Source organism: Pezoporus wallicus, unplaced genomic scaffold (genome assembly GCF_028554395.1).
Source record: "Pezoporus wallicus isolate ANWC-B61680 ecotype Strahan unplaced genomic scaffold, APGP_CSIRO_Pwel_v1 contig_8518, whole genome shotgun sequence".
Taxonomy (NCBI): Eukaryota; Metazoa; Chordata; class Aves; order Psittaciformes; family Psittacidae; genus Pezoporus; species Pezoporus wallicus.
Genome location: NW_026642458.1, coordinates 672,604 through 696,390, shown reverse-complemented (window position 1 = coordinate 696,390; position 23,787 = coordinate 672,604). Strand labels below are relative to the sequence as shown.

Below are 23,787 nucleotides of genomic sequence, written 5' to 3'. Positions count from 1 at the left end.
GACGTAAGTGAATCCTGGGCAGGGATGCCTGACTCCCTTCTAAATTACCAGGCTGGGCAGTGATAAATACAGTCAGGAAAAGCTTCATGAGTTTCTGATCAGAACATTTTTCAAGGATCTTGGGAGGGTTTTGGCAATCTGTGCTGTTACAGTTATGCTGCTATCAGTATTGGAGCTGGATGTTGTAAAGAAAGTCCTTTGGATTATAATATTAGATGTCTACACATAAGAACTGTATCTGAACTTGTATTCTTTGGGCCCATTTAACTTTTTCTTCTTCTTGCCTAAATGTTTTTTCTGGATTTGTAAGGAAGCCTACTTCCTCGTGTGTTTGCTTTCCAAGAAGCAGCTTGCAATGTATCTTGCTGTCTGGAACACTTGCCAGAACTGCCATTTCAAATGTGGGATTCCCAGGATTTTCAGGAGCATCTCCACTCCAAGTGTTCTGCTTGCTTAATCAGGGTAAGGGATCATAAAGCAGGAAGAGAAAAACAGTAACCAGTCAAGACAGCTGTGTAACTAGGCAACTACACAAGGAAAACTTCATAGACAGCTGCTGTTTCTGAGCTGTAATTCTGGCAGGTTTTACTTCCTTTTCTTTTTTGTTTTTCTTTGTGACCTCTGGAGATAGTAATAGAAGCTTTCCAACAGATGCCCCTTCAGAGGGTTGCTGGGAAGTAGTTCATGAATGTTTACCTACTAGAAACTACATTTCTGTTCCAGCAGCACTGTAAACTATAAAATATCTAGTGGTAGACTGCGATTTAGCTGAAGATGCGCTGACATGTGAATAGATGGAGGAGAGAAGCAGTTGCTAAAGGGTTAGATAGACTAAACCTTCTTGGTTTGAAGGACTTGGCTTTATTCTTTGAAAAACAGGCATTTTTTGGAGAAGGGCAGATTTGTAAAGAACTTTTCATATCGTCTTCATCCAAGTTTGCATACATCAGTGACGCTATAAAAAATCCAGTTAGCTCAATCATGCCACAGTTATTCTTTTTTCAAGTTAAAAAAAAAATTCTTGTACTTATTTCAGGAGCAGCTGAGGCTGTTTTAAACCTGTCTATGTTAAGACAAGTTGAGTGATAAATCTCTGACAGGCTTCTTTCAATTATACTCCATCGCTTCCCTTATACTGCTCACAAAAAGGGAAACAGGAAGTAAGAGATACTGCAAGATTCCCCATTCAGGAAGCTCTGAGGTCAAAACACCTGAATTTTTAGCCTTTTGATATTATAGCAGAATAATGCAGTGTGCCCAGTGACTTTTCCTAAATCGAGGTTGCTTCCACTAGCTGCAGGATTGACCCATTACCCAGTCTATAAAGGCATGTACAAGTCATAGACAAAATAGCATAAACTGGTCTCTCTTAAATCCCTGCAGGGAACCAGAGGAGATACAACACCTACAAATGTCAGTTTCTGTTGTCTATCAGCTTCTTTAAATCATGTCCAGAGCTACCGAGAAAGTCTTAAGTAAAAGCTTCTGGAAGCATGTCATGGATTCTTGGTTTATATGTTAGAGATGTATGTCCAATTCTGCTCCCAAAAGAAACTCTCATAATTTAGAATGCTAAGTCAAAGAGAAAGGAAGAATCAGAGGCAGTAAGGCAATTGGAATTAGTATTTTGCTTATAGTGTGTTATTGAGAAAAGAATAAAAGTAGATGAAAAATATGTGCAAAAAAGGAGAAGAAAATGTCATAGGGAAAAGAATGGCAACAAACATTAGCAGATGGAGCTGACGAAGTAGAACAGGGACCTATTATATTATGCTGAGCAAAATGCAAGAGGAGCTAATAAATCATTTAAGCTTTCTGATATTCTAGTCAGAGCTCTAGCCATATTTAGTTAGTATAGCACCAAGCATCAAAGAACATGCATTAGAGATCAGAAATTCTTTTCTTTTTCTATCAGGGTTTTGTGCAAAGGAGCCTGATTTATCCTAAAAGTGCTTTCCATGTAAGGAAGTAGAAATTACATTTGCAATGACTTTGAGACTGTACATCACTGTACCTATGGGTCCCAAGAGTCTTCCTGCCTATCTGCAAGAACAGCAGGAAGTGGTTTCACGTTGAAACGGCATTCAGAGATTTCAACTTCTCTGTCTGGGAGATTTGTTCTCATTCTCTCTTTTCCTGTGCTTTCTGCTGGGAAGATTCCCCTAGTCACCCAATAACCCTGGCACCAATTCTTGCCTTACTTCCACTCTGCATTCAGTTAAACAGAAATAGTTCACCTCTGCTGAAATCAGTCAACAGCCATTCATTTGCTGGTACCATTGTCCTCTGCTTTGTCTTCATGCAGCACCTGGGTCCTCTTTAATTTGGTGTCAGAACACAAAGAGCCATCAGGAAGTCCTGCTGTTTGGAATTCACACATAAGCCCTACTAAAGACAAATTATTGGGGGGGGGGGGGGGGGAATGCTGCTCAGTGGGACTCAGTAAATGAAGAATCCAGTCATAATTTTAGTAACAGCTAATATTGCAACCAATAAATCCTCTGTGTTTTAGTGTTCTCACTATCAAATAAGGATTGTTAGAAACCTTTGCTTTTACTCCACTGAGCAATTCAGAACATACTGTTTATGGGACTTGTGAGTATTTGAGTATAAACAGAGAGCCAAACCAAAGAGAAAAGAAACACCCAAGGATAGTGGCCTGAAAATTACTTTGTATCTTTTTCAATCCAAAATACTTAATCTGTACCCAGAAATCAGGAGGTGAGTTTTTGGTGTAGAATTCTCTTAAACATTTTTGTCAGACTAGTTCTAAGGACTTTCTAAGGAGCCTTTTGTATTACTTAGCCCTAGGCAGATTTATGTCATGGCATTTTTGAAATTTAGAAGGTTTTGCATAAACAGTTCAAGTGAAGGTCTTGGAGCAGACCTTGTTTTTTTCAATCCCAAATCAATTATAATCTTAGATTTCAGTCCAAATATGATTACACACCTCTCTAGGCTCATTCTTTTTTTATTAAAGGCAAAAGTTATCTTCCTAAATTTGATGTGATCAATGGAAGGGTGTCATTCATCTAAACAATTTTTAGATGTGTTGTATGTGTTGATGTATGTTAATAAACATACACCATGTATGTTAATAAACATTTGGATTGCAAAAATGTCATCCGCTTGTCAAAAAATCAGTATGTAAACTAAAAAATGTATTTCTTGATTAACGCATTAAGTACTTCTAAGAATTTCCGAAAACTTCTAAAAGTTAGTAGTCACTTCTCTGGGATCAAAAACAAACGGCATGTATGAAATAAGTATCAGCAATTTGGCTAAGATATAAATAGCCATATTAAAAAAATATAAAAATATATAAACAGTCCTGGTCTCCTGAGCTCCATTCCCTACTCTGGTAGTTTTTTATGATTTAAAACTAAATGCAAGTTATCAACTGAAGATGCTAAAAGGACTGTCAATGTATACAGTGTGCAATCTATAGAAATTAAATTACATACTCTGTTTAGAAGGCAATTTGAAGCATGATAATTGTACTTAATGCAAAGGCTCTCCAACATACATCTTCTTCAATATATATTTGGGCAACCATAGTTCAGTCAATGCTGCCAATTTCCTTCAGAAATTGGTTGGTTCTTTTATCTGCGGAAGGTTAAGCTGTCTGTATTGAGCAGTCACAGATAGAGTCCTTTGTGCACAGTTTGCCAGGCTTCAGGTATTTTTACTTCAGAAACAGCTCTGCTTAAATTCAGCTGTAGTGTTTGTATGGGAGTTTGTGTCTCAAAGGTGTCTATCCACAGCTGTGTGAGGCAGAGCTTATAATGCAAACCCTGCAGACCTGAGCTGGCTCCATGCAGGTAGAACATCACTATCTACTCACTGTAACTGTGGGGCCAGGGGCACACTGCAGAAATAGCAGTGTGGCTCTACATGAAGTCAGCAAGTGCAACAGGGTTAGCCTGGCTCTGATCCAGCTCTGCCAAACATACAGCCACTGATGAGCTGCTTTGGTGCCTCTAGGTGCTGCAGAATGATAGCCTGAGTCCAGGAGAGTGCCAAGAACAAAGGAGAGTGGTTCCAAGCCATCTGATGTGCAATGCTACATGTGCACTATGTAGCTCTCCCCTACCATGGAAAACTGGACACACTTCAGAGGTATGCCAAGGGCTCTGCAGCACTCAGCTTGGGTTCAGCTGGGTGTTTTCACTACAGCTTTGTTGGACACTACTGCACTGTCTTTAGCCAACACCTTTGTTGTCTGGGTTTTTCTCAAGATATTACAGCTCCCTCTTGTGTTGGAGAACGTAGCTGTGTAATGGACTTTAAGCTAGATTTTGGGAATCACAGAAAGATAATTTACCAGCGGCACCTTGGCTGTCATATAATACATTATTATTTATACTGAATGAAATTTTGCTTCTTTTTGAATCATGATAATCCTGAAATTATATGCAGCCAATAGGACTAACCTGTTCATTCAGTGAGAATGCTTAACTCACTGAAGTCTTTATGTAGCTTAATTCTCCCATTAGCTTAATAGATCTGACCTCTCCTCCCATTTGTGCCCCACTTCAGGACATTCAAGTCTGCAAAGCTCTCTGAAAAAAGATATTTTCAAAATCTGCTTTTAAACCCTTTATATTATTTGTAGATTGGAAATTCTTGAATTCCATCCCCCGTATATCTAATGACCATATAAAGTTTGAATAATGAATAGAGGAAGTTTGTTGCTTGAGGATACATGGAAAAACAGCTAAAGCACATGTGCTGACAGCTGCCCCAGCACTTATTCAGCAAGTTAAATGATGCTTCAGCTGTTATTCTCAAAAGGCTGTGCACTGGCCTAGACAGGAGAGTCATGAAAGAAGAGCTCCAGCCTTTTCAAAGAAGTTGTTGAGTTTTCATGATGTTTTTCTGATTTCAGAAGAGCTGCATGGAAAGACATAAATTGCCAGAAGAATGCCAACCACAGGAATAAGCCCATGCACCACAAACAGAGGAGTACTGACACATTTAAACAAGTGAATGAAAAATCATAGAATCCCAGACTGGTTTGGGTTGGAAGGGAACTCAAAGCTCATCCAGTTCCAACCCCTGCCACAAGGAGGGTTACCTTCTGCTTGACCAGGTTGATCCAAGCCCCATCCAACCTGTCCTTGAACATTGCCAGGGATGGGGCAGCCACAGCTTCTCTGGCAAACCTGTGCCAGGGCCTCACCACCCTCACAGGGAAGAACTTTTTCCTTATATATAATCAAAATTTACCTTCTTTCAGTGTAAAGCCATTGCCCTTTCCTGTCACTATGTGCCCTCGTAAAATGTCCCTCTCCAGCTTTCTTATAGGCCCCTTTAGGTACTTGCAGGAATGCTCACTTTAAGATTTGACATTTTGTTATAATGCTTGGTCTTTTACACAATAAGGTGAAGTTTGTAAGCTTTTCATGGATTAATGCTCAGGTGTGAATGTTTTGGATGAGCAAACACTTCTCCCATAGGAAGCAATGCATAAAATACTAGTGGAGATACTATGTCAGTACTGTGTTGTAAAGAACATTTGATGAGAAACCGATGAAAATAATGGGTGTTAAGTTGTGTGACAGCTTTATTAGCATGGCCTTAAGAAATATACGCAAGTGGGGATGTTCCACAGGGGAAAGACTCTGCTTCTGCTTGCCAGAATTTCAAATGCAAAGTAATGTAGGGGAGGTGCTGTCCCACTGACCTCAGCTGCCGTAATTATTGCTCAGAGCCTGGCACCACTACCAAACCACAGAGGATTCTGTACAGAAGTATAAGCAGTTAGAATTCCTCCTACAAGTTAGTACAAAGCAAGCCGATTGCATGAAGCATAATGTGCCGCTCCGGACATTTGCCACATCTCATAAACCTCCCATGCAAATCTAAGTTGGCAAAGTGGTCATTCTTCCAGTCTTTGGGACTTGCTACACAAGGGCGTGTTGTGATTTAGGAATTGTTTCCATAAAGCTGTCCAAAGCTTAGGAACATATGTATACATTTACATGGATTGACTTCCACTGTATTCACATTTAGTTTCTTTTCTCTTTGTGTAAGTAAATATGTCAACAAATGTGAAGATGCAAACATATATGAAAAGTAAGTTTCACAGCTGCACGTTGTCCTGGGTTTAAACCACGACACACATGTAAATGTTTGTGGAACAGCTGTTCTTATTTTATGCACTTGTACCAGAAATTTCTGTGCAATGAAAAGGATTGAGTTACTTAGTCCAAAAAGTCAATAGAGTCAAAAGTAAATTTGTAATGTGTTGGGAGGGAAATATGTTAGTCTCAGACTATGGATGCATAAAGAATGCACCCAAACACTTCCTAAATATGCCTATGCAGTTAATATAGAATTGATATTTAAAGCAGTTTGCTTATTGCTATTCAACAATGTGACCATGAATTTCCTACATAAAGCATTTAATAATGTACCTGATTCTAAGTCTACGGTGTTCAGAGTTCTGTTATAGTCAAGGGATTTTCTAGGTGTGAAGGTACAGAACTTGGCAAAAATTATTGGTAGCCTTTGATTGCACGATCTCTGTAAGGGTAAACAGATGACTGCTATCTGACTTCAAACCTCTCGGAAACATCTCACAACTTTCTTTTCAATTAAGATGCAAAAGATGAGTAAGCCTAAATGTCTAGAGAGGCTCTTAATTTGCCATTGCTTACAAACCCTCTAATTAGTTTGTAGGGTATGGATGTTGCATGAAGAAACCTCTTAAAGAAGCTCCAGATATATTCAATGGGAATTTGTTGTCCAGGAAAGTGGACACATTGAGAACTGCTGTTCATGTTTAGCATAAGCTTAGAGTCTTTTCTTACCAGATATGGTTAGCAGAATATAGGGCTGTCTACTCTCATTTCTTGTTCTTGGATTCACTTTTCAAAGGCATTTATAGGCAGAATTGCTTGTGCTTAGATTTGAAGTGATGTTTCTTCTCTTTAGGGAAAGTTTGCTTCTCAGTTGTTTTATAGGAATAGGTTCCTGCATCTTCCTCTGGAGCACATAGTGTTGATGACTCCCTTTGATGTGATACTGAATTATGTGGACCCTTTAGTTACTGGTGGTATTTCTGGTGAAGGCTTGTACCGTGAAGCACAAACCTGTTGGCCTACAAAAGTAAGCTTTGCTGTATAGGGAGAGGATTATATTCAGGATATTCGTGGTTCACATACTCATAATTTTATATACATAAATATGGTAGATGCAGACTACCATGACTGGAAGTTGTCTTTATTCCTTGTTCTTAGGTAGCATTTTGCGATTACTCACTTGTGGAACACTTGTCAATTTTATGAATTTCCTTTACTGAAGCTGGCATGAAAATTTCCACGTAAAAATGTGTTTTATTTCTCAGGCAGAAAGAATTGATGACAGCCCTGAGAAAAAGGATTATCTGAGGAAAATAGCTGTAGCTCATTACATCTGTTGGCAACTTCACTGTTTTGTTTTAAAAGTCTCCAGGATTTATCCATATACATCATGAATTTTTACAGACACAGTACCTTGTAAGAAGAATAGTGCTTTTGTTCCTCCAAACTGGTATTTTTTTAATTGTCAGAGTAAATGAAAGCAAGATGGCAACAAACATTTCCCAGACACAAGACTGGAGAGAACAAATATAAACTATGTCTGTATTCAGACAAAATATTTGAATAGGAGTGATACAGAGCAGATAGGGGAAATTTTTTTTTTTTTTTGCAGTGATGCACTTGTGTTTTTCCAAAAAAAAAAAAAAAAGTTTATAATGAAATATTTTAATACATGTTGAAAGGATAGAAGGTCATTTGCAGTTTGTGAGTTTAATTCCAAACCACTGAAGAGGGAATTAAAGTAATGTGGGTCTCCAAAGAAATGACATTTTATTCCCAAGTGGGTTACTCTTATGGCTGACTATTAGATTATTATAGGCTCTCTAGAAAAGAGAGGCCCGGCAGATGGGGAGGGGGAGTTTATGTTAGGGATAGACTGGAGAGTATGGAACTCTGTCTGGGGACAGGTGAGCAGTCAACAGAGAGTTTGTGGGTCAGGGTTAAAGGGAGAACAGCGATGTGAGACATTACTGTGGGGATCTGTTACAGACCGCCTGATGAAGAGGACTCTGTGGATGAAGCGCTCTGTAGACAGATAGGAACAGCCTCACGCTCGCAGGTCCTTGTCCTCATAGGGGACTTCAACCACCCTGATATCTGTTGCAGGTATGTTACAGCCCGGCACAAGCAATCCAGGAGGTTCCTCGATTGTGTGGAAGGAGGAGCCGACAAGGAGAGGTGCCATGCTTGACCTCGTGCTCACCAACAGGAAAGGGCTCGTTGGAAATGTGATGCTCCAGGGCAGTCTTGGTTGTAGCGATCATGAAGTGGTTGAGTTCGTAGATCCTCGGGACAGTGAGAAGAGCGTGCAGCAAGCTCACTGCCCTGGACTTCAAAAGAGCAGACTTTGGCCTCTTCAGGAACCTGCTCAGTAAGATTCCATGGGATATAGCCCTAGAGGGCAGGGGGGCCCAAGACTCTTGGTTGATATTCAAGGATCACCTGCTACAAGCTCAGGAGGCCTGCATCCCAACCAGAAGGAAGTGCAGTAGGAGGGCCGGGAGACCTCCTTGGGTGGATAAGGAGCTGCTGAGGAAAATTCAAGTGAAAAAAGAGGCTTATAAAAGGTGGAAGTAAGGACAGGAGGCTTGGGAAGAATACAGAGATAATGTCTGGGAAGCTAGGGACCAGGTTAGGAAAGCTAAGGCCCAGTTAGAATTAAACTTGGCTAGGGATGTGAAAGGTAACAGGAAGGGATTCTATAGATATGCAGTGAATAAAAGACAGACTAGGGACAACGTGGGCCCTCTCCAGAAGCTATCAGGACTACTGGCTACCCTGGATTTGGAGAAGGCTGAGGTTCTGAATGACTTCTTTGCCTCGGTCTTCACTAGCAAAGGCTCTGACCTCACCACCCAAGTCTTGGAAGGCAGACGCAGGGACTGTGAGAATGAAGACCTTAGGCCCGCTGTAGAAGAGGATCTGGTTTGAGATCATCTTAAGAACCTGAACATGCACAAGTCCATGGGTCCTGATGAAATCCATCCGTGGGTCCTGAAGGAGCTGCCGAATGAAGGTGCTAAGCCGCTGGCCATCATATTTGAGAAATCATGGCAGTCAGGTGAAGTTCCTGATGACTGGAAAAAGGGAAATATAACCCCCGTTTTCAAGAAGGGGAAAATGGATGACCCGGGGAATTACAGACCAGTCAGTCTCACCTCTGTGCCTGGCAAAATCTTGGAGCAGATTCTCCTGGAAGGCATGCTAAGGCACATGAAAATCAACAAGGTCCTTGGTGACAGCCAGCACGGCTTCACTAAGGGGAAATCCTGCCTGACCAATTTGGTGGCCTTCTACGATGGGACTACAGAACTGATGGACAGGGGCAGAGCAGTTGACGTCATCTACCTGGACTTGTGCAAAGCGTTCGACACTGTCCCACACGACATCCTTGTCTCTAAATTGGAGAGACATCAATTTGATGGATGGACCACTCAGTGGATAAAGAACTGGCTGGATGGCCGCATACAAAGAGTTGTGGTCAATGGCTCAATGTCCAGCTGGAGAGCAGTAACGAGTGGTGTCCCTCAGGGATCGGTGTTGGGACCGGTCTTGTTCAGCATCTTTGTCGCTGACAAGGACAGTGGGATTGAGTGCGCCCTCAGCAAGTTTGCCGATGACACCAAGCTGTGTGGTTCGGTTGATACCCTGGAGGGAAGGAATGCCATCCAGAGGGACCTTGACAGGCTTGTAAGCTGGGCTGATGAAGTTTGACCATGCCAAGTGCAAGGTCCTACACCTGGGTCGGAGCAATCCCAGGCACAGCTACAGGTTGGGCAAAGAAGAGATTCAGAGCAGCCCTGCAGAGAAGGACTTGGGGGTGTTGGTTAATGAGAAACTTAACATGAGCCAGCTTCAGTGTGCGCTCACAGCCCAGAAAGCCAACTGTATCCTGGGCTGCATCAAAAGGAGCGTGACCAGCAGGTCAGAGGAGGTGATCCTGCCCCTCTACTCTGCTCTCGTGAGACCTCACTTGGAGTACTGTGTGCAGTTCTGGTGTCCTCAACATAAAAAGGACATGGAACTGTTGGAACAAGTCCAGAGAAAGCCCATGAGGACGATCAGGGGACTGGAGCACCTCCCTTATGAAGACAGGCTGAGAAAGTTGGGGCTGTTCAGCCTGGAGAAGAGAAGGCTGCGTGGAGACCTCATAGCAGCCTTCCAGTATCTGAAGGGGGCTTGTAAGGGTGCTGGGGAGGGACCCTTCATTAGGGACTGTAGTGATAGGACAAGGGGTAATGGGTTAAAACTTAAACAGGGGAAGTTTAGACTGGATACAATCTTTACTGTAAGGGTGGTGAGGCACCAGAATGGGTTGCCCAGGGAGGTTGTGAATGCTGCATTCCTGGCGGTGTTCAAGGGCAGGTTGGACAGAGTCTTGGGTGATATGGTTTAGTGGGAGGGGTCCCTGCCCATGGCAGGGGAGTTGGAACTAGATCATCTTAAGGTCCTTTCCAACACTAACTATGCTATGATTCTCTGATTCTATTACTACCAGAAGAGCACAAGTTGTTTTCAGATTGTGGAGTGCTCCCTTTGCTAAGTTTGCAGCGTACAAATGCTTCCCAAATGATTTTTACTGTCTCTAATGAAGTATTGTAGAGGTCCCATTTCTTCCTGTCGTAAGCAACTGTCCTGTTGATGTCAGTGGCACCTTAGCCTCAGATAAGCCTGAATGACTGAAACCAGATTTAGTAAAGTGAAACACTCTAGAAAACCTACACGTAGAACCAGTTCAACCTGAATTATTGCCCAGCTCTTAAGGCTTAATAACTAAAGCCAAACATGCTTGTCAAAGTCTGCCTGTCGCTGCCTTGGCATGGAAATTGAAATTTGAGGGATTTATTCAAAGTCTGAAATTTAGAGGTTTCTCCCTGCTTTCCCTCATGCTGGACCTGAAAGATTTGTTCTAGATTCTTAGCAAGTGTTCCTGTCTCTGACTGAATGTCAGTGCTGAAAATCAGCATATTTCTATTGAACTTAGCAGCGTCTTTCTTAAAGTATTAGACGAACCATCACATCACAATACTTCCACCCCTTCCGACAGTTTATTTCTGTGCAGGTAGAGATAGTCAGCTTTGGCAGCTGCATGGTTTTAGGAAATAATCTACTCTAAATTCATAGTCAGGTCATCTTTGTGTGAAGGAATCATGTCCCAGACAGAAGTGTCTGTTTCTCTTAAGGGTAATGACATCAGCTCTCTGTTTGTGGCCCATTCTGGACGTACCTTTTCTCAGTAATTCTCCAACTGTTAAATAGATGTTTATGTTTCTGGCCTCCCTGCTTCCAGTTCTGCCTGCCCACTGGAAGGCAAAGGTTTGCATATGTTCTTGACGTAAGTATACATCCTACAGAACCAAGTTCAAGGTGTACCACTTCCCATTTAGTCTTGAGGTTGAAGGCTCAAGTGCTGAGGTGCATTTAGCATCCTTAACAAGTTTTCCATAAGCTCTAGCACATTTCAGAAGCAAGTTATTGTGGTTGAAAAGATGACCCCAAATACTCCAAATTGGATGATCTCCCATAGGCTCCCAAGGAGAACAATGGAACAATGGAACTTATTGTCACCCCAACTAATAAAATCACTCATTTTCATGCTATTTTTACAGTGGGCACCAGTTTTCAGTCTTTGTTTTAATGATGCTAATTATCATATGTTGCTCTGTTAGTGCTGGGGCTGGGATTCCATAAGTATCCCACTGAAATTTGAGTGGCATAGTTTGATTTCCCTCTGTTATAAAAGTAGCTGCTCTATTTCCTTGTTTCTCTATTTAACTGATAAAATCTCAACATTTGAAATCTGCCATATTAAGTCTATTTTTGCAAAAATAACTGTTTCTGTTATTGTTAATATCTTGCACCACTGGATTACAGAGTCACAGAATCATTAGGGTTGGAAGTGACCTCGAGATTGTCTAGTCTACAACCTTGCCAAGGCAGGGCCACTTACAGCAGGTTGCACAGAAATATGCCCAGGTGGGTTTTGAATATTTGGATAGCAGTACAAACCTTGAAAGTAAACATGATCATAGAATTTGGAAACCAAATGAACTGTAGTTCTCCTCCAGCAGAGATGTGTTGATAAAGAAGTGACTAATGGCTATCTACTACCAGGAAGAATCAGATGGAATTCCACATAAACACTCGGGTCAAGTTCAGCAGTCATTCAAGCAGTAGTGCAATCTGGTATAAGGATACCCAATAAGATAAGGGAATATTCAGCCTTTACTTTACTTTACTTTACTTTACTTTACTTTACTTTATTTACCGGGTTTTCAGAGGGAATGTAGCCAGCCAAGACCCTTACTTGAGCTATTATTTAACATAATCCAAAAATGGTGTATCATTTTGGAAAGGCACTATACCGATGCAAATTTAATATTACATCATTACTTCTGCTTCTTTGACCCTGTTGCACATAATGTGAAACTTCATAATCAGAAGATTCATCTGTCCCTGTTGTAAAAAGCAGAAACACTGTTTTCTGAATTGGGCTGTCTTTGGTTTGTTGGATCTGAATACACTAAAACTTTGCACAAGTTTAGGTCCACACCTGAGCTGTACAGCTGTGCTTGATGAGCTAATCCAAATACTGGGTAAGTGAACACAATGCCCCTTGTGGTTCCCTGTTTTTACAGCTGGTGAAGCAAGTTACACTCTGTGTTACTCGAGTGGTGGTTATTAGAATCATAGAATCATAGAATAGTTAGAGTTGGAAAGGACCTTAGGATCATCTAGTTATAACCCCCCTGCCATGGGCAGGGACACCTCACATTAAGCCATGTCACCCAAGGCTCTGTCCAACCTGGCCTTGAACACTGCCAGGGATGCAGCATTCACAGCTTCCTTGGGCAACCTATTCCAGTGCCTCATCACCCTCACAGTAAAGAACTTCTGCTTTATATTTGATATAAACTTCCATTTTTGCAATATAATGTAATTGCCAGTAAGTACGGGGCCTGTAGACTTAATTGCAGCCCCCGAATTCAGGTATCAAAGCATAACAAAATGTTACATTCACTTTTTATTCTTATCTTCTGAAAACTGTGCCTTGAATCTATTTCATGTGAGGAAAGGAGCCTAATGTTTCAGTGTACAGGCGAAGTCACAAACTGAGTTGTTTCCCAGAACAGTGGAACGAAATCCAAACACTGTGAATAGATTCTACCACAGTCTCACCCACTACAAAGCTGTACCCCAAGCACGATGTGATAACTGAAAATGCATAGAACTACTTTAAGTCATAAAGGAGCAAAGAAATAATATAGGGATTGTGTGTTGCTTTGCAAAGGCATAAATTCAAGAAAATTATAAAGAAAATCTTTTTTTAAAATGTTGTTCAAATCAAAGTTCAGTAATGATGCAGCTCTTTGAAGATCCTGAATATATAGTTTCTTATAGTTCACTTCAAAGTCAGGTTTGTTAACTGACTACATGTCATAGCCCTTTGCTATAAATGATCTAGCTTTACATTTGAGTTATGAACACATCCTATCTTGTCTTTGTAAGGGCAGTAGATTTCCTGGCTGTCATTATTTGCCATTGTAGTGAGCTCCTTTGAACTCAACTCCTCTTATTGTTTTCAAAGCACTGAATTTAGTTTACCCAAACCCCTGCCAACAGTTTGTGTATCGCTCCTGATCTTTCACTGTGCTGGCCTCAGAGGACAAATAGCCACAGATGTTTCAGAACTATAAACGCAGACTCCAAGATCCCTGCTGTAGCAATGCATGGTGTAACACACACCACGTTATTTATTGTAACAGTTGTGTCCCTTTGTTTCTACATGGTTGGATGCACTACTCAGCAGGTGTGTGCCCTGATACCGTTCCATTCCCAACAAAGAAATAATCAATTGACTGATTATTCAGATTGATTCAAAAGCTGATTCAATCCTGATGCCTTTCCTCCTTCTTTTATCCTAATCAAATCCCATTTTCCCCAAGAGGTTCATAATACAATTATTTACTCACAGATCAAAGTTTTTGTTTTATTTTAGTTTGGTTGTTAATTTAGATACCTTTCTGGTTTTGATTCCATGTGTTTGATTTGAGCCTCTTTGCCTGTCTTGGCCCATACTGCAGAATGCCCTTTTGCTTAGGAATTGGAAAAAGCCCACCTTTTACAGTTGAGTTGCTCTCCTCCAGCTCAGTGCTTCCCCTTGCTTCATTGAAATATTGAAGCAGCTGAGCAGAGAACTACTTTCAAATGTTTTGCAAGTAGAGAAGCGGGCCAAGCCTGTTGAACAAATTAGTACTTTAAAGCCCTAAAGTCAGCTCAGTTTGGAGTTCGTTTTTGTCAAAATATTGTTGTGTTCCCTGGCAAAGTTGGTGCAAGCAACAGTGGTACACTGGGGAAGATTTGCGTCTTTTGTCCAATTCCATTTTGCTCACTGGCAAGTATTACACTTGTACAGGAGAAACCAAACCTCACAGAGGCAAGAGTCTCAATCACAAGGGAATACAGATCAACATTACAAATGCATTTTAACCTTAGCCTTCTGACGCTTATTCTAGAGGCTGGATGCTAAGTTTTTATCTCCCAGAATAAACATTCACAGACACAGAATTCTGATTAAATAAAATGAAGTTAAGTCAACACTTACTCATAAAATTCAGCTGCAGGAGTGAGCTTGTACTTTGAGTATTTGGTACCGTTGCCAAGCACTGATGCATTGAAGAGTTTGGGATCTGTGCAGTTTGGACTGTTCCAACTGTTGTCACAGTGTGTCCAGGGGAGCTCAAACGTGAATGATGAAAATAGGTAATACAGAGACCAAGCTATGATAACGTTGTAGTAGAATCCCACATAAAGAGCTATGAGTATCACTGCATAGCCTACACCTAAAGACAAAGGAAAACTAGATTATACATCGTGTTTTACAAGCAGCAGTATACGCAAACACTGTAGTTACTCAGCCATACATAGTTGCAAATTCATTTTAGGTCTTCAAACTAATAAAAGGATTTTTTTTGACGTTTATGTACACACATGTAGAAACAGTGTCACTGACCTTAATCCAAAAAATTATGTTAATGATTTTGGAAAATGACTGGCTGTTGGCAAATCCAATTGTTTACCAGAAAAAGAAATTAAGCAGTGTTATGTCAAAATCTGCTCTTGTACAACTCTGTTGCTGATTTGCTTCCAATGCACAAGACTGCAAGTCCATGTTAGGAGTGAAACTCACTTCATCTTCCTAATGTCAGAGACCTTGGCAACTTCTCTTGGAAAAGTAGAGCTCGAGACTTAAGTGAAGTTTCCCTATGCCTCACGTTCCCACCCTGAGCTAGCTTGGAACAGACACTGATCCCTCTCCTGTTTCTTTCCCATTGTTACTCTTCAGATTGGCTTCCTTCAGCATGTGACTAGGTCCAAAACTTACATGAAGCAGTCTGTGCTGTTCCACTGAGGGGCTCTAAGGGGTTCTTGGGCACGCCAGTAAATCTTGGTGAATATCAAGCTTAGGGCTAAACTGTATGTGGACCTCCACACTATATAATTATCTCCCCAGGATTACAGAGTCCCCACTGCAAGAATTCTCTTTTGACTTTTAATATTTGTTTTGTGTTTTTGTGTACTGTGAAGTGTGCTTGGAGGGTCCCAAAAATGAGAGGGTCCCAGAGAGTGCATGTTCTCCTCAGGAAAATGGACATTTTTAAGTAGTTTGGGAGGAACCTTTGGTACCAATATGAGAGCAGAGCTACAGTTTCTTGCCAGACTTTTCAGGAAGCTTGCTTTACCTTGGCTTATATTATTCTTCCTTTACTGTGAGCACAGCATTGTTCTCTGAATCCTACCCAGAAGTTGTATGCGGAGATTACTGCTGTTTTATGACTATCATCACTGTACTGTCACAACACCTATGTGTAAACCTCGTGTTTTTTGATAAGGCAAGGAAGTAGCATACACTTTTGGTATCAATCCTTGGTTTAGAAACTGCCTGAGGAACAGATGCTGACCCTGAAGGAGTTGGCAGTTCAGAGACTGCTGCATACACCAGAGTTATTCTTTGCTCTTCAGGAGGCTTTTAATACATAGACCAGTTTGCTCATCCCTAACACTGGGGAAAACATTGTGAAAGTAAAAAAGAAATTGTAACTTCAAATCCTTGGTGCTTAAATTAATCCAGTACAGTAACACTCAAACTCTAGTGATGTTATGATCAACAGAATGGAGTAGAGCTGGGGAATCACCGAAGTGGATCATTCTTAAATATTAATGTGAATGCTAAGATACTAAAATACTAAGTAATATATGCTGCACTGAAATTTCATGACTTCTGTTTAAAAAGTCTTCCTAAAATTCCTCCAATTCAGGAGAACAATGATAGATATTTAGATTTATCAAGATTAAAAACTGCATCTTAACTGTCACTCCACTGAAATAATGAGATTATTCAGGAATGAATTTGCTGTCGTGTTTCTAGATCTAGCTTTCCTAAAAGTAATTCTGGACCACTCACACTCTGAAACAGACCCTGGAAAATGCAGAGATGAAACCAGACTGTTGTAAAAGATGCAGGTTATGTTTTTAATTGCACATGTTATGAGAAATCTCATTAGAAGTAAAGCCCTTAGAGTTCATAGCAATAATATTCATAGCTAAAATTAGTACTATAGTGCTGTTGCTTTAGCGAACCTGTTACAAATTTGTGTAGACTGTGTACTTTTTATTTGAGTGAGAGTTTTGAGTTATCCCAGAAACAACACCAAAGCATTAGCAGTAAAATCTGTTTGCATGTTATCAGAAGATGTGGTGAAAACTTTAAAAGTACTGAGTTTATACTAGTCCTGAGGTGCAAATACAACTCAGTGCTTGTTACCTTTTACGAATCAAATAACTTACGCTATTCTATATCCCAGTAACAAGAACACTTAAAAATCAACAGTAAGGTATGTTTAGTCCACCTTGAAAATGTCAGCTTAAAAACACAGCCATAAAGTCAACAAGACTATACATGAAATAAGTTCTATTTTCCTTTCTCATCTTTTCAATCCTGAAATCAACAGAGTGCCTCTGAGCACAGTTGTATTTGGCTCAAGCACTTTGAGATCCTTAAGGCCTAATTTTTCAGTTAGGTTTTCAGAATCCTCACTGCTATCCAAAGGCATTAACTGATACTGGCCGGAATTTTCACTGAGCAAGGGTCTTCAGGTTCTCAGGTGCTGGGATGAGTTTTGCCTCCCATGAAGGGATTATAGAAGGGTTAGGTCTGTATGAATTAATTTTAAAATTGAGGAGCATATATTTTATTAATGTTCTTATTTATTTTTTATCTCTCTTAACTTTGCTGTGAGTTTTGGGTGTGAATGATAACAAGAAAACCCACAGTTTTCTTATTCTGCACTAGACTCCTTGAAGAGGAAAGCTGTATTTTGAGAAAGATTAACACTTACTCAGTGTAACCTATATCCAAGCACCGGATCCACCAAGTCTGTATTGTATTGTTAAGCTCCTCAGCTTTTATCAGTTACATGGTCTGAATTTTAAGGATGTAGGGTCAACTGAGCTTGAATGGTTTCATTTCAGATAGCTCTGTGTTGAAAAGATTTTTACATAAGTTTTTAGATACAACCTGGTATAGATATAAGTGAATTTACAATTTTTACTGGTAAGCAATGCTTAAGAAGATTCTTGAAGCTCCTTAACAGGTATCTGTTTCATGTACAGAAAGCATATGGCTTCTTTTGCCCAGAGGGATTCCTTTATCCCTAACCAGTGCCAGACACACTGATCAGTATCCAAATACCTAACCTGGGCTGGTTTTAGCTTACAGAATGGTTGCAAGTTAGCGCACCAGACAACAATCTACAGCCTTTTATTCAGTGATGCTGGAGAGTTATCCCTAGTGGAAAACATTCAACAGTAATAGTAAAATTCATGTTTTATTGAGTGTTTTTTTATTGCTAGATTTGAAAACCACTTTACAAAGTCTATTGGAATAATTGCCCACATTTCATAGGTAGGAAAACTGAAGTACAGAGCCACCAATAACTGGCGTGAGGTTACAGGTCTAGTGGCTGAATGACAGCCTTCACAACTCCGTTTGAGTGTTCTAGCCACTGTGGCATGCTGACTTCTGCAGAGCTCCACACAATGAACTGAACGGAGTCAGTGGTTATATTAGTCACCAGGGAAGACAGAGTTGAACAACTGACCTGTGTGAGATTTTGAATTTCCAGCTGTTCTCATTGCCAAGCCCTCCCTCTACCTCAAGGTACCCAGTTCCTCCCACATCTCAGTATGCAGGGAAGGGAGAAAATATATGATCTGCTCCTGCTCACTGCTCTCTATTTCACTCCTCAGCAATCACCCTGATTTCTGTGGCTTTTCCCATTTTGTGCTCCACCCGTGATAATAAAAAGACTTCTGACTTCAAGGGTTAGGGAAAGGTCAGCAAATATCATGCTGTCTGTGGGAAGATGAGAGACCTTTACTTTGTGACCACGAATGTGTGGCACCCTCACGGTGCTATTCAAGTGAACAGAGGAGCACTTACCTTTGAAAACTGGACAGATTTTCCACACAGTGGCAGCCCCTTCTCGGTTATACTGTCCCAGTGCTAATTCCATATAGAACAGGGGCATTCCAGCAATGATTAAAAAGAGGATATAGGGAATAAGGAAAGCACCTGGAAAGAGAATAATTAGTCATTGTAGTCTCGGTTTTGGTTGCATTTTGCTTTCTTTATTGCTTACTTTTACTGGCTAAAGACAAAGCCAGTCTTTGGGAAGTAGAAAGGAAATATGAGGAAGGAGGAGCCCATGTTCTCTGGTCCATTTCTTGTATTTTTAATTTTTTTTTTTTTAAGATCTCAGAGAAAGAAACCCTGAAAAAGGCTGTAGACTGTGGCTCCTATTTCCCTCTAATGTTTCCTGACTGCTTTTTGGCTTCAAAGGGAAAAAGATATGTTCCTGAAAATTAATCCCTAACTGCAGAAGAAATTATGCACTTGCAGAGCTAAAAGGGAAAAGGACTATGAAACACTTTGTTAAGTTTTCATTAGTGCAGTATGTTCAAAAAGGAGCATGGAAGTCATCCACTGAGGGAAAAAAACGTCATGTGAGTTCCTGTTATTGCAGTTTAACTCATACTGTGCAAGGTGTCTTCTTGAAAATGGATCAGTGTTGGTTAGTTATATGAAATTTGGGTTTCCATGGTATATTTTGGTTTTTGCTACAATTCCCTCATTCTTATGAAAAGTGGTAGACAACAGCCCCCTTTCCAACCCAGTGATACTTTGCTAACATGGAGCGTACATTAACAGAGTATGTACCAGGTTTCACTGCTAGGCTCACTGCTACATTGCAGCAGGACAGTGCCAGGCTGCTTGCCTGGAATACATTACTTTCCTTGATGGAGGATTCTCCTGTGAGTTCATACCACAGAAGCTGTCACCTCTGGAAAAATCCTGATGTGTCAGTGCTACTATCATAAAAAGTATTGCGAACTGAAATACAGAAGAATCATTCAATACAGAAACTATCTGAAGATTTCTTAGCTCTCTTATATGATCCAGGTCACAGGAAGAAGAATCCCCCATAGCGCATGGCTATATATGGTACTGTAAAACAATTGTAGTTGGTGTCATGTTTAATAACTGGATACTCTGTCAATTCTCTGCTTTGTGGTACCAATCAGGTGTAGCTTTTATTTTATTGCATAGCTTACTTGGTCCAGAACTGTTCATTTCATGTAAAATTTGTCAGTATTAAAAAATCATTAGATTGTCTTGATAAATATGGAGCTGCCAGAGTAACCACATATACTGAATAAACTGACTGCTGTCCTTAGAAATTATGGATGAAAATGAAAATAGATTGTGAAAATTACGGTTAAATTGTTCAGCAGAAGACAAAAAGAAAACAGCAGCAGCTGTCTATTTCTCCCAATAGCAAGTAGTAGGAACTTTCACAACCCTTTAAAATCTGCATGTACTGGTTTAGTAATTGGAAAACTTTCCTTGCGAAACAAAGTAAGTTTGCCTTACTTCTAAATACATAAAGAAGATAGGTGCAGTCTATAAAACAATAAAAGCTAGAAACATGACTGTAGCTATGTAAAACCTGCCAGTAAGCAGAGTGAATTGCATATTTAAAAGGTATTTCTGAAACTACTGTAGTGCTTTGAAAGGTCTGAATACTTGTTGCCCATTTACTTTCCAAGTTTGCTTTTCACAGCTATTATCAATGCAAGCTGCCTAGCGTGACTGTTCAGAGGGAAAATTTAAAGTATATACTGGAGAATAAGAATGGAAAAACAAACTGTTCTCTTAGTCATACTACAAATCTAATTTGAAAAGTAGCATGCTGGAACGTAATGTAAGGACAATGTATTCAGCATTCAGTTGTAAGTTTAGGCATTTGAAAGCTGAAATCTTGTGCTGAAATGAAGACAAGGTACCTCAACAGAGATAAATAATAGCTTAAAGCTTTGACAATGTAACCTAAAAGCTGAAATTATTGTTGTATCACTGTGGGGCAGGAATCTTCTTGTTCATGGTGACTATATGTAGTGTAGTGTACTGTAAATGCAACCTGCATTCACATTAGCTACTACAGTAGTTTTAGTTGTATTTCAGTGTTGTTCGTCAGCTGCTTTTATCATGTCAAACTGTCATATTGTAGAGGAAAAAATCATTGTATTTAACAAATACTTGATACCCTGCAGTTCTCATCTCTGTTCTGTGTTGAATCATACTCTGATAAATCAATCTGGGATATTACATATTGCTTTTGCTGTATCTGGGATCTATAAAAAATATTTCAGGTGGTGTTACTGTCAGATTTCTGATAAGTGACAGCCTTTGAAGTGCTGTACTTGTCTTGCTTTGATGGTATTACAGTGTGTGGAGCTGACTCACCAGCCTAGCTTGCAATTTGGAGGTATGGAGTCTGCACAACGTTGTTTGATTCACGTGAACATCAAGAGACTGTGGAAAACATGATGCCACAAATTGAATAGGGAAATTTGTGTTTCAGAAAATAAATACTGGCAATGTGTAGTACGCATAGTTAATAAATGCTAGTTAAAACTATGTGTTTTTCAAGTATGGCTAATAGCATGATGAACTGTAAAGTTTACTGTACTTAGGCATACTTGCTTTAGCGTCATCTAGTTGGCTGCAAGACATTCCAGGCTTTAGTTGAAGGAGATTTCTCACTTTTTTTCTTCTCCTGCCCTGCCCCCACAGGGATTAATAAGGTGTGGTGTCATTTTCAGTAAAGAGCAGTTATGGCAGGATTTCATAGCTGGGTTACTTTTCAGGTAACTAAGTGACTGAAGTATTTTGAAATTGAGATAAAGATGAAAGTAAGGGTGCTTAGTCACATTAAGTTGACTTACTTTTTTGGTGGCTTCTGAAAACTTCTTGTTTGGCAAGTTCTGATTAGGTAAAAAATGACAAGTACTCAGGTGTATTGTAAATATCTTGATATTTGCTCAGCTCTTCCCAGCCAATATCCAGAACCAAACCTCATTGTGTTCACTGAACCCTTTTCAAGATTATGGGCACTTCAGAGGAAAATAAATGATGGTCAAAGTATCATTCAAATTACTGCAAACTATAATGGTATGCAAATGCTTATAAACAGCATATGCGTGATCTATGATCAGCTTCACTCTGATTGCACAGGGGCTTCATCACAGCACTGTTTGTGTACAGTATCTTACGAACACGAGGTGTTGTTTTGAAATAGATTTTGTTCTGTCCTGCATGTGTGAACATCTTCCGGGCTAGGGAGAAGGCAACCGGCATTCTGGCGAGTCTCTTGCTTTAGGTACACTTGTGGGAATTTGTGTTGAGCATCACACCAGACATCTCTGAAGTAACAGCCTCATTGTTAATGCCTTCCTGGTATAGGAAGTCAAAATAAGTTAGGAAGAGTGACACGTTGTCAGCTGTGTCACTCCCACCTGTGCCACTGGCTCCAGAAACTGCTGTGCTTGAATTGTGTGATTCTAGTCAAATTTGTATAGCCCAGACAACTGAACTGGTAGGAGCACACAGTTTGGCCAGCACTTCAGACTAGCTTGCCAAGACCTACCTACCTCAGTGAGCTGAGAGAATGCAATTGTGGGACTGTTGCATTGGCAGTAACATACTGATAGCACTCAAGGGGATTCTGCTCCCCCGCTGTGTGATGGGATAGGGCTGAATGCACAGCTGCATCCCACAAAGCAATACAGGTTTCAGCATTCCCTAATTTCCCTTTACAGCTAAGAACCTGAAATAATTAACATCTGTAACATAGCCCTGGCATAAGAGCCATACTTGACTTGCTACTGAGTCACATGCAGCTCAAAAGCTACAGGTTTACTTCAGACTGTTGTAAATTGCTCTATCTGTCGGTTAACAGATTTCATGAGATCCATCTACATCGCTTAAGGCACCAGTGTGTCCACAGAGTTAAGACAGCCTTGTGTCTCAGGCAAAACTAGATAAGGTCAAACTCTCAGCTTCTACAAGAACCATCTGTGTGAAACTTAAAGTAGAAACTTTAGGCTTTAAAAAACCTATTACATTTAGTTAGTGAAGGACAAAATACAAGACTGGCTTTGCATTCCTGTGTTCAGTGCCAAAAAAACTTAATTTTTATGCAACAGAATCTATGCAAGGAGTGTGTCTTTCTTTTGTACTTCAGCATCCATAGTGGGAAGCAAAGAGGAATACTGCTCTAAATACTCTCAGTCCTAAGGGGAGGTCCCATCTCCCTTTTAAATACCAGAAAAGAGGAAGCATTAATTTACTAATGACTTACAAAAGATCATTTCAACAGCTGCTGCTATCCTGGAAGGACTTGTTGGTGCACATACAAGAAGCAGGCCAGCCCAGCGGTAGATGAAACAACTCTGAACTCTGTGCTTGTTGGCCTTCTGCATTTGTTACCATGGATATTCCAGTTGAAATGGCAATTGGCAGGATGTTAAAGGCGGGATGCTAAAACAACAAACTGGGTGCAAATATTGCAGTGTATTTTCAGATAAGAATGTTTCCAGAATTTGTGCAGGAAAAGAATCTAAAAAGAAAGATCTCCCAGTTGGTGAATTGAAATACAAACTAATCCTGTGTCTCATCAACGCTGCTTGTTTCTTTCATACAGAATAAGTAGTGCTTCAAACAATACCTATAAACAGTTGATAGAATGCAGTACATCTGCTCTGATAGTGAGGAAAATAAGTGGAAACTAATTTGTCCAGGCTCTTGTGAGTGAAAAAAAGAGTTCCCTGATGCAGAGATCTTAAAATCTAGATTATGCAAGATCACCATAGGTAGAAAAACTAGGTAATGGGAAAGGTGGACATTTCTTAGTACATAAACATTCATCCGGGCTCTCCAGCAGACTGGTGACCATCTGGTTTGCATAGCCACTGAGGCTTCTCTTATGGAGGGGAGCACAAGCCTGTGCTGACCCTGGGGAGAGAAGGAATGGAAGGGTAGATCTTTACTGCCCTGAGACTGAAAGTAGTAAGGGTTTGCATGGTACAGCAAAGAGAAGTCAGAGATAAAAACAACTGTGATGTAACTTCAGTGTCAAAGCCAAGCTGATGATTTTAATAGAAGCTGTATGATGATGGTGAACTCTGCCATAGTAGTCAAAAATAACATTTTTCTGCAAAACAGATCTCATGACATACTATAAAAAATTCAGCAGCACTTTGCACATATAAAATCCTCAAAGTATGCCATAAAATCTTC

The 23,787-nt window shown here is 40.3% G+C and overlaps 1 protein-coding gene across 2 annotated transcripts in view; it reads right to left on the bottom strand.

Annotated features, from left to right (window-relative positions):
- Positions 1-23,787, bottom strand: part of SLC6A2 (solute carrier family 6 member 2) — a 71,528-nt gene that overhangs the window by 28,875 nt on the left and 18,866 nt on the right. For both annotated transcript variants that reach the window (XM_057430633.1, XM_057430634.1), the window contains 2 exons: positions 18,589-18,720; positions 14,692-14,929 (listed from right to left, as the gene is read on the bottom strand). In XM_057430633.1, coding sequence (XP_057286616.1) covers positions 14,692-14,929; positions 18,589-18,720 — 370 coding nt within the window. The remainder of the gene's footprint in view (positions 1-14,691; positions 14,930-18,588; positions 18,721-23,787) is intronic.